This window comes from Sceloporus undulatus, chromosome 1, assembly GCF_019175285.1.
Source record: "Sceloporus undulatus isolate JIND9_A2432 ecotype Alabama chromosome 1, SceUnd_v1.1, whole genome shotgun sequence".
In the NCBI taxonomy this organism is placed as follows: domain Eukaryota; kingdom Metazoa; phylum Chordata; class Lepidosauria; order Squamata; family Phrynosomatidae; genus Sceloporus; species Sceloporus undulatus.
The window spans coordinates 173,429,331-173,446,510 of record NC_056522.1 but is presented as its reverse complement, the minus strand read 5'-3'; the positions used below and the strand labels follow the sequence as shown (position 1 = coordinate 173,446,510).

General features: G+C 41.0%; 1 protein-coding gene across 1 annotated transcript; it reads left to right on the top strand.

Annotated features, from left to right (window-relative positions):
* The first annotated feature begins 617 nt into the window (after window positions 1-617).
* Window positions 618-15,631, top strand: LOC121919333 (cysteine-rich venom protein piscivorin-like). The gene is made up of 7 exons (XM_042445830.1): window positions 618-677; window positions 1,437-1,547; window positions 5,615-5,705; window positions 6,866-7,011; window positions 8,822-8,916; window positions 11,832-11,920; window positions 15,504-15,631. The coding sequence occupies exons 1-7, from the start codon at window positions 618-620 to the stop codon at window positions 15,629-15,631; spliced, it is 720 nt and encodes a 239-aa protein (XP_042301764.1).
* Window positions 15,632-17,180: the final 1,549 nt, after the last annotated feature.

Genomic DNA, 17,180 nt, shown 5'->3' with positions numbered 1-17,180 from the left:
GTTTCTCAAAATATTATTTGTATTATTATTTCCAGTTAGTAAACATTATGTTTTAATTAGCACAGGGACGTAGCCAGGATTTTAGGAAGGGGGGGTCCAGACTAAGTGCCACCATTATAATGGGGCTTGGGCGCGGCGGCACAGCAGCACGCACCATTAATTTTTCTAATGGAAGGGGGGGTCTGGACCCCAAGAACCCCCCCCCCCCTTGGCTACGTCCCTGATTAGCAATATGTCAAAATATAAAATAATGTTATCTCTTCTTGCTATATTTCCCTTGACTATTTTTGGCAGCCCATAGCATGGGCTGCCAATGTGACCTCAGAAGATTGCAGCAGCAGGTTAGTCTTGCATGCCATAGTTCACTCCTAGCAGATCCCCTGTCCACAAAAGATCTCCACCACAAGCAGGCGAAGAAAGGCACCTCACAGTGAAGAAATTCACTTCTACTTGTGGATCTAATCCGCGTCTTATCTAATGAACACATTCTGTTGAAATGCTGAATAAATACATTAAATATTCTTTATTTAAAAATAAAGAATTTACATGCCCAAAAAGTAACATTAAGTCAGTGATTCTTCTAATCACATTTTCTGTCTGTTTCTGTTTCTCTAGAAATGTTTCCTTCACTTCTACTCCTGCCCTTGGCTGCTGTGTTGCAACAATCTGTAGGACAGGTTTGTCTTAAGACTTTCATAGAACATAAACATTCTCTAACAAATACTATAATTGAATCCTTTTTGGTTATATAGACTGCCCAAATAATAATTACACTGGTGGTGGTGGAAGAAGTGGGTCTGCTCATCCCTGCTACTCCTATCACTGTGTGCCAGATCAACCTCACCCCTTGGCTAGTTAAATTTGCTGTGTTTCAGTTTGTGCAGGCTGAGGATGGTGATAGTATTTTTTTTAAAGGAATGGCTAACTAGATGCATAGTTCACTCTTGCTCATCTTAGTTAATTAGAGCTGCCAGAGAGGAACTGTCTATGTGGGTGATGGGAGTGATAAATGTTGTATGGGAGAAGCATGGAGCCTGCCCTTTTGTCCATAAAAAAGAAGCTTTTTGATAGCGGTGACAGCATCCTAGCACATTCCTAGCCATGTCTACATTCCTGTATCCCTTTCACTTTTTCTTCTTCTTCTCTTCCTTCTCCTCCTATTGCATCTCTCCTGGACAAACTAATCCAAAGTTAATGGGAAGGCAACAAAGGGAGGGGGAAATTGTGTGTGTGTGTGTGTGTTGTAGGGGAAGAGCTGAAGAATGAGATGGAGTGATAGGTGTAAGAAAGTGTAAGAAGGAGCAGAAAAACGAGAAAGATATTGTTATAAACATTGTTAATGTGCTTTAGCTTCATGACCAAGAGAAAGGAGATGAATATTTCAAATTATAAGAATTCTCAGGCATAATTTCTTTCTACCCAAAATGTTTTTTCAGTATGCAGGCATAGCAACAGATCTCCCTGAGAAGATACAGGAAGAAATTCTTGACAAATTTAATGCTATCAGGAGAGGGGTGCAGCCAACTGCTAGCAATATGATGAAAATGGTAAGATAGAATTTAATGAGACCATTAAATATTGTTTAAAGCTTTTTCTGTGGCATTTGAAGACAATTTCAGCACTCTGACTTCCACAGTGATAGAATTAGTACATCTTGAGAATTTAAATATATATTTGTTTGCTTCTTTGATTTAAGATTTATTGTATTGGCTTGTGTCCCATTCATGTGTGCATTAAAATAGCTGGGGGCCTGGAACAATTTCAAAACTAGGTCTCCCTTCGCATGCGAGGTATTGGAGAAACAGTGGCATAAAAAATAGACAGGTAGACAATAGAATAAAGTACAAAGTACAAAGAGGTTACTCCTCCCTACACAAATAAATGTTATGTGCACTACATGTATAAAACATAGGTATATCTGCTACTTTAAGCAACAACTACTGTTATTACTTAAATAATTGTTTCTTACCTTAGAAATAAGCTTTCTGTGCTTCTACTTCTGCAAAGTCATTGATTAAATCACTGAAACCTAAGTGTCCACAAGAATTCTTTCTGCTGTCATCAACATCATAGAATTTATTTGTAGACTGAGCACCACATCTTCAGTTCACAATTCTTCTCATCCTCTTTCAGTATTAAATGCCATACTTTAATTTTTTTTCTTTTTTAAATTAGTTTTATTTATTTGCAGACTTTTCTGCTAATGAACCCAAAAAGGTGTCCATGTCACCCCTTCCCCACTGTTTCTTCATAATTGCCCTGTGAGATGGATCACAAAGTGAGTGAGAGCAAGAGGGGAAAGTAAAGAAGTGAGATTCATGTCTCAGTGCAGATAGAAACGCAGGCCTTCCAAATCCTAGTCCAACACTGTAACTACTACAAACTGATGTCTCTTTGAGAGTCAAGCCAAAACTGAGCAGGAATTGCTTTCTCCTATCCTACTAACAACCAACTAAGCAGGGGTGGAAGTAGGGAGGCTCTTACTTCTCTAGGTCCAGAATCCAGTACCAACTAGAGAATATCTATTAAATCAATTGTTGAATGGTGAGTTGGGGGGATACAGATGGGCGGCTCTTTTTGCCACTCGTCAGTGCCATGCCAGTCACACGGCGTGGCACTGACATCCTCCCTAAAAAGGAGCTGCTCTAGGTGGCTGCTTTTTAGGGACGTCATAATGGCGCTCACACGCCATGATGCTGCTGCTTCCGAAGAGCGGTGTTTGAGCACTTAGATGCCCATGTGTCATTGTTGCATGTCCCCGTGTGGACAGGGGTGTGGCAATATGACACATGGGTGCCAAAAGTAGGGCTGAGCGTGTCTGGACGCCCATCCCGACCAAGTCTTAATTTTGGCTTCAGGCCGGCACAGACCACCAATCTGTACAGGACCTTAGTGTCTATTCTAGTTAAGGCTATCAGGAGTGTTAAGGTCTAGGTGTTTCTGCATCAGGGCCCTTTCACATTGCCCAGTTATAGCACTTCAGTTTCCCTTTTATTATGGTTGAATTCTATGGAATCTTGGGATTTATACTTTAGAGAGGAGCACTAAGAATTTTCAGCCAGAAAATTCTACTGCCTCACCAAACTAAAAACCCCAGTATTCCATGGGATGTAGCCATGTCAGTTAAGGTGGTGGAATCATAATGCTATAAGGCTCCTAACCAGCATAGTAAGTGTAGAACAACGGAGATGTCAGGATTTAGGTATCCTGGAAAATGTACAGATGTGGGACAAAGGTAACTATGGGTCATACGAAGCCATGATGACCAAGCATTTATACCCAAATGAGGCAATCATGATAGGACATAAGGTCAACAAGTGGCAGAAAGTGCAAAGTCATGCCACATGGGGGACTTGTATAGATGTCCAGACTGGGAAGAGGCTGGACTAAATGCCTGGAGATGGCAAATGTATATAAGGGAGGAACTCCAGTGCCCAGTGTGGGTGTCGTATGGTGTATTGTACAGGCGTGAGATACTGTCTATTTGATTATCACACTTATCCCATTCTTCTCCTATCCATAAACAGTAATGGACCTGTCATTTGGTATTAATAGAAACTCCCATTTCTGGGACTGGTCCATTACTGTTTACAAACAGGAGAAGAATGGGATAAACACATGGAGGTGTGATAATCTTCCCCTTGATTGCACAATTAACATGGATTATTAATAGGAGAAGGGCACTTGCCTCCTCCGTGTGATAATCTCCACAGACTCCAATCATAGAACAGAAGACAGAAATCCCAGAGGTGCAAGTGGGATTCAAGAACTGATTGCTGCACCAATTGCTGGCCTTGTTGGCAAGCATCTTTAGTCAAGGTGTGTGCTCAATTTATAACCCCTTGTTGAAGCAAACACAAGCTGAGTTTATGTACGTGGACAAGACACCCAGAAGGTCTGTGAAGAATCTTAGTGGTGTAGCAAACTTCCTCTCACACACAGGAATGAATCTCAGTACAGCAAGGTTTCTCTGAAATGTGGGTTCTTTAATCTTTGGCGTATTACAGACCGCCATAAGGGACGTCCTCAGGATGTCCTAGGTTTAAAAAGGGGCGTCACTTCTTGACGCCCTCAAGCCTAATACGTCCCGAGGCCGTACAAGATGGCAGCGCCCCATCTACATGGGGGCTGCCATGATGGCGTCACGAATGTGCCGCCTCCAAATGAAGTGGCGTGGACGTGATGTCGTCGCGCCGTGCGTGGGTGCAGGGAGGAGCTCCAAAACGGAGAGTTAACCTTCTCAGCTCATACTAGGAAAGTACCCTGGACTACTGCCTCAGATTTAACAGCAACAATAATATCAATAACAACCTTAACAGATAGATCTCTTTATAAAACAACATTAACCACCATTAGCCCATTTATACCTATATTTTCATTACCAACCAATTCTGGCAGGAATGAATAGCCATTTATTCCAATCATGACATAGCCACTCTATAGCCTACAGGCTTTACCAACATACCAAAAACACTCTGCGCAGCCACACACACCTGACCTCTGGTTCCTCTCCACCCCTCCTGCTCAGTGCATGTCTCCTTGATCATCTCCTGAGTGTTCCTTGTCTTCTCAGCTATCACAACAAAGATCTCTGTCTGCTTCTTGTACCTCTGTGACCTCATGGAAATCAGGAATGTGACTTGACCACCCCCAGTGTCACTGCTGTTACTGGTCTGAGCATCTGGCTTCTGAACCTGCTCTTTCTCTTGTGTTTTCTGTGTTTGTGTGTGTGTGATCAGCTAGACTGATGTGAAGTACTAAGCTCCTGCTTCTTCACATCCCTGGATGCATCCACCCCTCCATTTCTGATGTTTGTACTATTGCTTTTCAACTTTACAAAACATCTTGGTTTAAGTGGACCTTTTTCCATCCAGAATACTTTTCAAATGTTGCACTTCTTGAGTACAGGATTCTGCCACCACCCAACAGAAATCTATATTTATTCCACACATAACCCACAAATTGTAGCCTCTGGCTCTTGGGATCATTTTTCTTCCCAAATTGAGGTGGAATCAATACTGAAGCAAATTGTCCAAAGACCCTCAAGTACTTAAGGTTGGGTGCCCTACCATGGAACAAGAAATTTAGTGTTTGATTTACAGCACTGCACCACATCCTATTAATGGTATGGCAGGCTACTTTAGTTACCTCTGTCATTTTCTCAGACCTGCTTACCACATGGTCCTGACATCTCTTAACAACCTCCTCCAAATTTTGCCACATAGATCATTTGAAGCAATTCAACCTTTATCCTACTCACTTCTACTGACTTCAAATGCAGTACAGCAATTTTTAATTTAAAACATTAATTAAATAAATTAATAGTTTTGTTCCCTGAGTTACCCAGGGACTCACAATGTATAAAATCAAATGATATGAAATGATAAAATGTAGCATGCATTTCAAGAGAACTGGCTCATGTTCAGACTTTTGGCTGTCCCACTGAAATGGGTGTAAATATTACCTGCATGTGCAGTATCATGCCTAGTAATTTTTTAAAAATAAAATCATTTGAATTAAGCACTTTAAAGGAAAGAGTGGTAATGATTGCTCAGTGTATTGCAGTAGGACAAATCTGAAATGTAATTTCCATCCTTGTGTTTGCTTTATTAAGAAATGGAGTCATAAACTTGCCAATAATGCTAAAGAATGGGCCCAACAGTGTATTGCAAAAGCCCCTCCAAAAGCAGATCGAACAATAGATGGTAAGTGAAATGAATAGATTAAAAAATGTTTCACAGATTGTACAGCAAGTAGTGGGTTTACACTAGCCAGAATACTCCAGGCTGTACATCCACTATTCCGGCCTCCAAGCTGCTCTGAATTCCCCATTACCCATGCATTCTGGAGTGATGGCAGGTGGCTGTCAACACAGTCACTGACATGGGTCAATCCCTCTGAGGCCAGGAAACAGGTGCCCAGCATTAATCAAATGGCTGGGTGCCTTGTTATAACCTCAGTGGGAGTGACCTGCAGTGGTAAGCAGCACAGCAGGATGCCATGCAATAGCATAGCAATAGCAATAGCATGTACATTTCTATACCACATACCAGTGAACTGAGCACTCTCTAAGCGGTTTACAATCTGTAAACCAATTGCCCCCAACAAACTGGGTCTTCATTTTACTGACCTACAAAAAGATGGAAGGCTGAGCCATCCTTGGAACCCTGGGATCGAACTCACAACCTTGTGGCTGCAGTGCCAGCATTTAACCTCTGTGTCACCAGGGCTCCCTGCCAGTCACCTGGCTTTGCTCTGGAATGCTCCAGATTTTTTGGGATCTGGAGCAAATTGTGAGATTTTAAGAGGCAGATTAAAGGAAGGATAGCCTGGATTTGGTGCAGGACTACACCTCTCACCTGTCCCCTTTTCCTCAGTAGCAAGGTCTGGCTTCCTATGATCTGTGGGGAACTAGATTGTTCCGTCTGCTGAGGAGGAGCTTTGTTGCTCCCAGGCTTTCCCAGAAACTCTCTGTGTGTTGAACTCTTGTATGCCAGAGGGACATCCCGATTCCTCCAGTGGCCCATCACAGCCTAGTGGGAGACCAGGATTCAAATCCCAACTTGGCCACAGAAACCCACTGAGTGGCCTTGGGCAAGCCACACCCTCTCAGCCTCAGATGTTGGCAATGGCAAACTCCTTCTGAAGAAACTTGCCAAGAAAACCCCAAGCCCTAGGGTTGTCATAAATTGGAAATAACTTGAAGGAACACCACTACAGCAAATAAAATAGTATTTTTCACATAGGATTTTATTCCTGATGGGGACAACTATGGTCTAAATAGCCAGCATGATGTAAATTCTTGGCTCTTATCCCTATGAATTTACACTAATTGATTTGGAACAAACATTTTTTCTTCTTTCAGGAGTCCTGTGTGGTGATAATAGAGTTCGGGCAACTTATTCATCCTCCTGGTCAGAAGTAATTGACTTGTGGAATCGTAAATCATCAAACTTCAAGTATGGAACTGGGGCAGTTGACCCTACTAAAGATGTATATGGTTATACTCAGGTATGAAAAAAATAATGATGGAGAAGTATTTACATTAGTTCAATGTATGTCAAATCCTAAATTGCCCATCAACAAAGAAATCAACAATAACTCTACAAATCACATTTGTTATAAAACATAAACATACTTATACATAAAATTGCAATAGTGTAATACTTCCCAAAATGAAAAAGCTCAATAATGATATTATCCTTTCCTTAAGACAAGAAAAGAACCCCAGAAGAATTCTAAGAGAAAAAGGGAAGGTTTAATTTTCATGAATATAAAAAAATAACGGTCTCATCATATTTATTGTTGTGTACCTTCAGGTAATTTCCAGTTTATAGCAATGCTAAAGCAAACCTATCATAGGTGATTTACAAACCTCCCTTTTGGGGCAGCCTGTACCCACCCCTTTCCCCGATGGATCGGGGCCTCAGTTGTTACAGCAGCAGCCCCAATCCGCCACTTTTCCAGGCTGCAGGGAAGCGGCAAAAAGCCACTTCCCCACAGACTGGAAAGTGGTGTCCTTGGGGCTTCATGCCCCAAGGATACCCGACAGCGTATCCCCTTTCTCCTTTGTGTTGCTGGGGCAGCCGTGTAAAGGCTGTGCCAGCAACACAAACCTGCAGCACCAAGATGTCACGTCCACGCTGCCCCATGTGGAGGTGGCTCTGCTTTGACGTCGTAATGGCAGCGCCCATGTGAACAAGGTGCCACCATTTTGTATGTACTCTGTATGTACTAGGGTTGCGGGCATCTAAAACAGACGCCCCCAGGAGTACGTACTAAATGGCCCATCTATACAGGGCCCTAGTTTAGACCAGTGATGTCCAAACTCTGGCCCTCCAGGTGTTTTGGACTTCAGCTCCCAGATCAAAGCACCCCAGACAGATGGACATCCAGCCTCTGTTTAAAAATTTCCAAAGAAGGAGACTCCACCACTCTTTGACAGTAGAACATACTCCTTCGAAGAGTGGTGGAGTCTCCTTCATTGAAAGTTTTTAAAAAGAGGTTGGTTAGGAAGTTTTTCCTAATGTTGAGGTGGAATCTCTTTTCCTGTAGTGTGCATTGTTCTGGGTCTTATTTTCTGGAGCTGCAGAAAAATTGAATTTATATAGGTGTTTAATTTTCCATCCATTCAGTTGGTTTTCCTTGAATGAAACTCTATTCAGGTAATGGGTAATAATAAGGAAAAGAAAATGGTTGCTTAAGAAAATGCCCAAGAAAATTCTCAGGAATGCCTTGCTGTTCAGGTTTTTGGTAATTTTCTTTCTCTCTCAAGCTTGGACCACATGTGACATGAAGTATATTGTTTAGTATATTGATCAGATAAGGATGCAATGCAATATTGCAATATGCACATTACATGAACTATGAAGATGTCTCTTACAGACTGACTGGTCATGCTTCATACTGCTTCAACACTCTAAGGAGTTTATCAGAAAAGGGGAATTGGAAGTATAATCTGATGGCAATCAGAACACAATCATGGGGTTTAATGTTATTACGTGATAACCCACTACACACAAATTCAGGCAATGGGAAGTCAGTCCGAACACAATCATGTGGTTTCACGTTATTGCGTGATAGACTGCCACATGCAAATTCGGGCAATGGCATGCTATTTTGGGGCAATGGGGAGCCAGTTCGAATGCAATGCATATTCACGTAAGTGCGCGAAACTAGTGACTTTAAGTGAATGTGTTCTGGCCTCACTTTCTTTTCATTCTAATTTAAGAGAAATTCCTCCCGTTTGATGAACTCCTAGGTTTAACTAAGTTGTACTTTGCCTTAAAACTTAAATACATTTCCCCCTTTATGCTGACAGATGATTTGGCATAACTCATATCTGATTGGATGTACACTTGCCTACTGTCCAGCAGAAGAGTACAAGTTCTTATATGTTTGCCGTTTCTGCCCTGCGTAAGTATCCTTTGGAAACAAATACTTTCTCTGTTCTAGAACTGGTATGCACACACAGTGATGCACATGTAGAATCCCTTTATACAAGTGACAGGGTGTCCAAACTTAACAGAAGAATAAACTAAAATGGGAGCTGAAAGGTTTTTTTTGGGGGGGGGTGGAATCAATGTCCACAGAAATGGCAATTTGTGAGGAGTTTCTGAGAATAAATAGGACATGGCTAAAGGTTGCTGCAGTGCAATGCTGTTGCCATTGTTTGATGTCCCATCAGTGTTTGTTTTTTTAAAAGATGTGGCAACAAGAGACCACAATAGGAAAAAGGAACCTGATCCTGTTTTTAAAGACACATGCAATCTCTAGTGATGCACCAAACTCCATGTGTAGTTCAGTGCTTAAATAAAATGATAGTTTAAATAAAGCTGAAACTACTTTTTAGATAATAAGGCCCGGTATAGATGACCAAAAGCACTGTTGTGGGGCCAATTTTAGGGCTCTGGAGGGCTGGGCGTCCATATGCACCCAGCCCTTCTAGCGGAATAACTAGCAGAATTTCCAGCAGAATTTTGTTTGCATGGGAAATCAATGCTGTGGTCGCATAGCTGCTGCAGACTTTAGTGTCTCATTTTTTGTGGATGATGATGAATAAACCTGAGGACAGGGAATCGTCTATTATCCCCTCTGTTGTTAGCTGCCTGGATTCCCAGTGATTGGGCAGCATATACATAAATCCTATCATCATCATCATCATCATCATCATCATCATCATCATCATCATCATCAAAGGAATTTTGCAGTGTTAAGTGTTCCTTTTATTAAGGGGGGAAATCACACAACAACTGTACCTTGGCTTTGGGAGCCAGCATGGTTAAGTGGTTTGAGCACTTGACTATGAGTCTGAAGATCTGGGTACTAATCCTGGCTCAGACATGTAAATCTACAGGGTGACCTTGGACAAGTCACACTCTCTCAGCCTCAAAGGATTGCAATGGCAAATCCCCTGAAGAAACTTGCCAAGAAAATTCCAATAGGTTTGCCTTAGTGTCACCATAAGTCAGAAACAACTTGAATGCACACAACAACAATCCTGGCTTTATCATACAGGTTATAAGCATGCCAATCAAACATTAAATCCAAATCCAAAAGCCTCTAATCTGAGCAGAATCCATTCTTTCAGCCCCACAAAACACCAGTCATCATAATACAGTTTAATGTTAAGGATTCCTAAATCATTCCTTTCTTTGATATCTCACACGATTTTAAATTTAATTTTGGGTTGGTTTTTTGCCTGCCAAACAAATCTGGAAATATCTTTCTGCCATTTTGCAAAAGGTATCCATTTTTATAACCATTTGAAAATAAATAGAGGCATTGGCAAAATATTTCTTTTTATGGGTGAAATTGTTCCTAGAAAAGATAAATTTAACTTTCCCCATTTTTTCCAATTCTTTTTACATTTCTTTTCAGATTTTCTCACAATTATTTAGAAACAATACACTATTTTTGTGCTAAAATTAGAAGAAAGAATTAATTCATTCTCATCTTCCACATGCATAATTTTAGTCAACAATTTTGTTTTGTCACAATTCATTTTCAATCCAGTTCATGCCCCACTTACCCTCAAATGTTCCAGATGAGCTTTCATTGAATCTCATGGATTTTGTATCATTATCACAAAATAATCTGCATAAGCTTTCTATTTAGGAGGGATACAGACAAGCGGCTCCATGCCACCCATTTTTGCGCCTTGTCGGTGCCATGGCACCGATGTGCTCCCTAAAAAGGAGCCGCTCTAGGTGTCTTCTTCTTAAGGGTGTCATCATGTTGCATTTTTTAAAATTTTACCTTTTTGTACTGAATATGTTGTTTTTACAGCCCAGCTGATGTTTTCTCTCAAATGCATTTTCCTCAACATTTGAAAGAAATAATTCCAGGCAATGCAATCAAAGGCTTTTTCCATATCTAAAAAAAATCAATGCAGCCTTTTTCTCATTATGAAATTCAAAATATTCTATTCTATTCAGAACAGTTCAGAATGAGATCTTTCTCCCCAGTTGTCACATCTGGTGGCACCCACACTGGTGCATCCAGGTTCCCCATTTCTGCATTACACGTGATGACAGGGGGCTTCTCAGTACCAGCAACAACACAGCAAGGTAAATAATGTGTGCTGTTAGCAGGTCCTGTGCAGGGACAGGTGTGTAAACAACCCCCTGCCCTCATGTTGACTGATTTGGGTGAGCACCAGAACAGAACAGGTTATCCAGGCCCATCTGCTGAGCCTCTTAATTGTCTTTTTGACCCAATCTACCCAAATCTTCATGTATATTCTTGGAAATAAGTTTCCTCAACCTGTTTGCCAAAATTGTAGTAAATCTCTTGTAGTCGTTGTAAAATAAAGAAATAGGTCTATAATTCTTTGTATATATCTATCCCTTTTGTGAATGTAAGCATTTCTCCATTGTAATGTAAGCATTCTCCTTCTTCTTAGCACACCATCACACATCATCTTAAGTGACGTACTGGTAAAAAAAAATTGAAATGTTTAACATGTAGTAGTTTAGCAATTATTTTTTGGAATAAAACATTGAAATTTGTTGTTGAAACAATTTGATTTTTTTGTTGAGTCTCCTTATCAAAGTTGTCCTTCAATTTCCTTTCCAGAGTGTGCACCTCATTGAACATTTGACACTTCTTTGCATCCTTTTTTAAAATCTAGAACCATAATTTATAAATACGTAATCCTCTCACATAAGCTTTGTCTCCCAGACTGTTATTAAATCTATGTTCTTTTCTAAATTAAAGCAGCTTTCTCTTCAATGTTATATGTACTGTAGTTTGATCCTAGTATATCAATAACCTTATTGCTTAAGAACTGTACCTTGATAGTCAATGCATTCATTGCTTTGCAATTTCAGTGGGAATAGGGTAGACCAAATTGCGACACCCTACAAAGAAGGCCCACCCTGTGGAGACTGCCCCAATGACTGTGAGGATAAACTTTGCAGTAAGTTTCTGTTTTTACAATGTATACTGTATGTGCAAACCCAGACTCAGGGCTAGTTTATTTCTATATTTTCTCTTGAGAGACACCCATTGCCACTACAGTGTAATCTCTGGTAGTTCTTATAGACATCTTACACTGGGGGTTTCCAGACTGGGAGCTCCTGGTGGCACCCAGTTGTTGTTCTTCCTTTGTAAGCTTCAAACATAATTGAGAAAAACTACAGTGGAGGCCACTGTTCTTTCCACATTAGGGAAAAGGGATGGGAAGGTCAAATCCACACCAGTGGGTATGTTTTAAAAATTGCAGAGATGATCCCCAGAGGGGGAAAAGAGAGAGATGAAATTGTGTGTGTGTGTGGGGGGGGAATGTAGTGACAGAAAATAAAGTGTGGCTATAGTGTGGCTCATTTTCCAAACATATTCTGACTCAAAACTAAACTTCTTATACAGTCGCGCCTCGCCATACGCTGACTTTTTATAGGCGGCTTTGAGCATAGGCGCTCAAAGCTGCCAGCGCGCGTGGGGCGGAAGGGGCGGCACGTCCCATTCAATTGAATGGGCATGCGCGGCTGTTGCGGCCCGCGCGCTACTGCGCCGCCACACCGCCGTGCACGAGCCCCATTGGAAACAATGGGGCTCGAGCATAGGCGGAACATATTATACGCGGAGGGATCCGGAACAGATCCTTCGCGTATAATAAGGTTCCACTGTAAAACAAAAGACCATTTGCACATGACGAGATTGTTTCAATTTTTTAAAAAGATATTCCTGATTAAGGGGGAAAGTTAGGAAAATAATTGTGAAAAGGGGAAAATTAACAAATAAATGATGAACCTCCTCCCATGACAACCAATCATGAGACTCATCCCACCAGGTTTCAGTGATGCCTATTATATCATATTTGCTTTGTTGTACTAGGAGTTCGAGTTCATCTTGCTTATTTCCCATGTCCTGTGCATTAGTGTAGAGACATCGCAGACCAAGGGTCCCCTTTACTTGCTGCCTGTGCAAGGTTTTTTTTCCTCCCACTGTTGGGTCCTTGCACTATTTATCTTGTTTCCTCTATGTCAGTTTGATTATTTTCTCCAGCATTTTTGTCTTTCTTAATATTGTCTCCCTCCCCCACGAAACTCAGTTTAAAGCCCTCCTGATCAAATTCTTGAGACTGTTGGCAAAAACATTTCTTCCAACTGGTGTGAGATGCAACCCATTCATTGCAAGAAGTCCCTCCTCACGATCAAAGAATCGAAGTCGTTCTCGGCAGCACCATCTGCGGAGCCAGTTGTTCATATCCGCTATTTTTCTCTCCCTTCCTGTACCGTGCCCTTCGATTGGCAGATGAGATGAAATGACAACTTGTGCATCCATTTCTTTCAGCTTCCTACCAAGAGCCTCATAATCCCTTCTGATGTTCTGAAGGCTGTGTCTTGCAGTATCATTGGTTCCCACATGGACCAAATGGAAGGGGTATTGGCCAGTAGGCTTGACCAGTCTTGTCAGCCTCTCTGTCACATTACGGATCTTTGCCCCGGGGAGACAACACACCTCTCGAGACATCTTATCAGGCCTACAAATCACTGGTTCTGTACTCCTCAGCAAGGAGTCCCCCACTATGACAGGCTTAGCAGCGACTGTTTCCTCTGGTGGAACTCTCAAGCTCCTGTGCTCTGTCCCTGAAGTCTGTCCATGCTGCTCTTCCTCATCCTCCTTGATAAGGGAAAGAGCCTTGAATCGCAAGCTCCCAGAACAATCCCTTCTTGGCCTATTTCTCTGTGTGACATTCCTCCAGCTGTCTGCCTCCTGTGTATGTGAAGTGACTTCCTTTACCCCAGCAACTTCCTTTGTGTGGTATTCATCCAAGATCGTTAGTTCTGTTGTGTCCAGAAAATCCTCTTGCTCCCTAATATGCTGAAGTGTAGCTACTCTGGACTCCAACTGCTGTACTTTCTCATCCAAGAGTGCTATCAACTTGCACTTGGTGCATGTGAAGTTCTCCACTTCTGTAGGCAAGAAGATAAACATCCCACAAGTGTTGCTTATGACTGCAGTAGTTCCCTCGGTGTTCATATTGCGAAGTCTTTAGTAATCACTAGCTTGTACTTAAGGGCAAGGTTCTGACTAAAGGTTTGCTCCTCACCTGCCACTGCTGTAGATTTCTTTGGATTTAAAAAAAAACTTGCACGCCACTGGGCGCATGGCTCTGGAAGGAGTTATATAGAGCTAGTCTGCTAGCTCCACCCCCTAGTGACTCACAGATGTGACTCACAGAAGCTCCACCCCGCAGCAACTAGCACACTCTCCTAGAGTTTTAAAAAAATATTCAGTCACCACTCAAAATGGCCGCCCAGCTCCTTCACTCCTCCTCCTTTCTCTGGCAGGAACTGAATATCTCACAAACTTATATGTTCTAGACTAACGTACAGAGCATGGGAAATAAACAAAATGAACTCAAACTCCTAGCACAGCAAAGCAAAGCGCATATTATATAATAGGCATCACTGAAACCAGGTGGGATGAGTCTCGGGATTGGTATATATAAGAAAATTGGACCAAACAGAAAAGGAGGATTAGAGAATTAAGCCAAACAGAAAAGGAGGAGCTGGAGCATTATATGTCAGAGATATTTACACCAGGAAGCCAGGTGGAGAGCATCTGGATGAAAAATAAAGGAGAAAGAACCAACAGGGATGTTATTGTAGGAGTCTACTACAGTCTCTTAATTGGATGATACCTTTCTAGAACAGATGACCACCCACTCAGAAAGGAGAGATGTAGTAGTGATGGATGATTTCAGCTGAAAATTGAATTCAAGCAAAAACATACGTTACAGCAAAGTATCATGTTGAAGGTGGAGCAGACCTATTTTTGCAACTCCAGAAAATGGGACCCAGAGTAATGGATTCGAACTAGTGGAAAGAGATTCCACCTCAACATTAGGAAAAACATGACAATAAGACAGTGGAACACATTCCCTTGGAGTGTGGTGGTGTCTCCTTCTTTGGAGGTCTTTAAACAGAGGCTGGATGGACATCTATTGGGGGTGCTTCGATTTTCAGTTCCTGTATGGCAGGAGGTTGGACTGGATGGCCCTTGTGGTCTCTTCCAACTTCATGATTCTATTATTCTAAGATTGATATTTGTTCCTATCACACACAGATACACACACAAAAATATATTTTTAACTGAATAGTGCAGAGGCTTATAATAAAAATTAGAAAATTTAACCTAGGAGTGTGCAGAAGCCAGTGAAGTTGAGTCATAACTGGAGCAGTGTGGCTCCTTTGATTTTCTATTACTAGTTAAGGAGCTACAGAATTATTATATGCCTGTGCTAGCTTTCAGATACTATAAATACATCTCCAAATAAAGTACATTACAGAAATAAATCTGAGTTTAGCAACGTATGTATGACAGGACCCTTACTATCCTGACAAGGAGGCTTCAGAATAAGGGCAGTAAATGGTTTGGATAATTACAGTAAAACAGCTTGTCTTTAAGAAGATTGTATAATGCAATTTAAATGCTTTAAACTGATGGATTTCTCCATTTTTGTATCTAAATTTGTTTTGGTTTATTCCTCATAGTTCGGGCATGTGAATATGCTGATATGCGTGAAGACTGCACAGCAATTGTGACATATTTTACCTGTCAACGTAAGGAGATACAAGATCTTTGCCCTGGCACCTGTAAATGCCCACAAGGAGCTGTATAAACACATGTCCACAAGGGATCTTTACATAACTGTTTGAATGAAGCAGATGTAAGTTTGGCCCTAAAAAGAATATCTTTTTCTCACGTAAGTTGTTCTATTTGGGGAATATGAAGTGATTGATGTATTAAAAAGGATCATTTCCCAGATCATTTGCAAATACAACTAATATATCAACCCTGATGTCCACTTTTTGGTTTTGTTTTTTTTTTCTTTGCTTACTGCATTGCTTTAGAAAACATTTTGGAGCTATTGTTCAATCACAGTTTGATTGTATTGCTGGCAATGCAAGCATGGAATGTTTTATATATTTTTGTGTAAGGTGGTCATTAATGTTTGATGTATAGTGTTATATGTCTGGAACTCCAGAGTAGCCAAGATTTTCTTGTTTTGATTTGCTCTTTAAAATCAATGAAGAAAATATTCAAAAGATTCACTAGACGATATTGCTTATTCAATTTCATTTGTTTGCTGTGCAGTTTATTTTTGTTTGTAAGTGTTCTAAAACACATGCATTTATGCACCTTATAACTTGGCTAATGTCTGGTTAATGATTGCTTTGAATTCTCAGCCATTGGAGAAGAAGCCGTCTATGAATGAGTTAATTCCTATCACTACCTAGGCTAGGCAAGATATTGTGTAAACTGAAACTGACATTTCAGTATTGGTCCTTGTCTCTTCTTTCTTCACTTCTTCAACTTGTCTTGCCCAGGAAAGATTTTCTTCTGTTTTCACAGGTCTTATTATCTTCAGCTTAATCTTTTTTCTTCCCTCTCTGATGTTTTTATGCATATACACTTATCTAGAAATCTTAAAATCTCCAAAACTCTAAACTTTTTGGTGCCTGCTGCCCACTTCTCTGTTCAAGGTGATGGCTGCTGCACTCATACTCATTAGTCTCTCATATCCTCGGTCTCTCTCCAGCCTTGTGTCGCATACACAACATAAGCAAAAAATTAATGACATAAGAGATTGGAAAGAGATTGAGAGATGAAGGAGCCACAGCACTACAGCAGCTGCCTCAAAGGTAGAAGCTGCCAGCGATCTCCTATACAGTGAGACTGGAGAGAGATGCAAGGATCTGTGAATTCGTGGGAAGAATGAATTCATGCTGAGCACTGTGCTTGGATTCCCACAATTTCACAGATCCTTAGTTTCTCTCCAGCCTTGCATCTCATACACAGCATAAATAGTGATATGACACAACACAAGTATATCCAAATACAGCTATTCCAAAAACCAAAATACTTCTGATCACATGTGTTTCTGATAAAGGGTACTAACAAATGCAAACATGCTCTGCTTCTTAGAGCTCTTCTGCCACAACTATGTCTGAGTATATCCATATTATATAATCTACATAAAATTAAACAGATAAGAGTGATAAAATGCAGCTTTGTCTGACCACTACTCTGTTTCTCTGTATTGCAAAAGTGGCCTCTTGTTCTGAAGTTATGCACCAGGACAATCAAATCTTGTTCGCTTTTAGAGTGAACCATAATTTCTCATGATCTACACAGTCAACAGCTTTGCTTTGCTGTTGACATATAGG

Bases quoted from the DNA above. Each gene is read 5' to 3' on its own strand.
- LOC121919333 (XM_042445830.1), top strand. From the start codon at position 618: ATGTTTCCTTCACTTCTACTCCTGCCCTTGGCTGCTGTGTTGCAACAA. The intron at 8,917-11,831 runs GTAAGTATCCTT...TTGCAATTTCAG, and splicing joins GTTTGCCGTTTCTGCCCTGC to TGGGAATAGGGTAGACCAAA. The intron at 11,921-15,503 runs GTAAGTTTCTGT...TATTCCTCATAG, and splicing joins CTGTGAGGATAAACTTTGCA to TTCGGGCATGTGAATATGCT.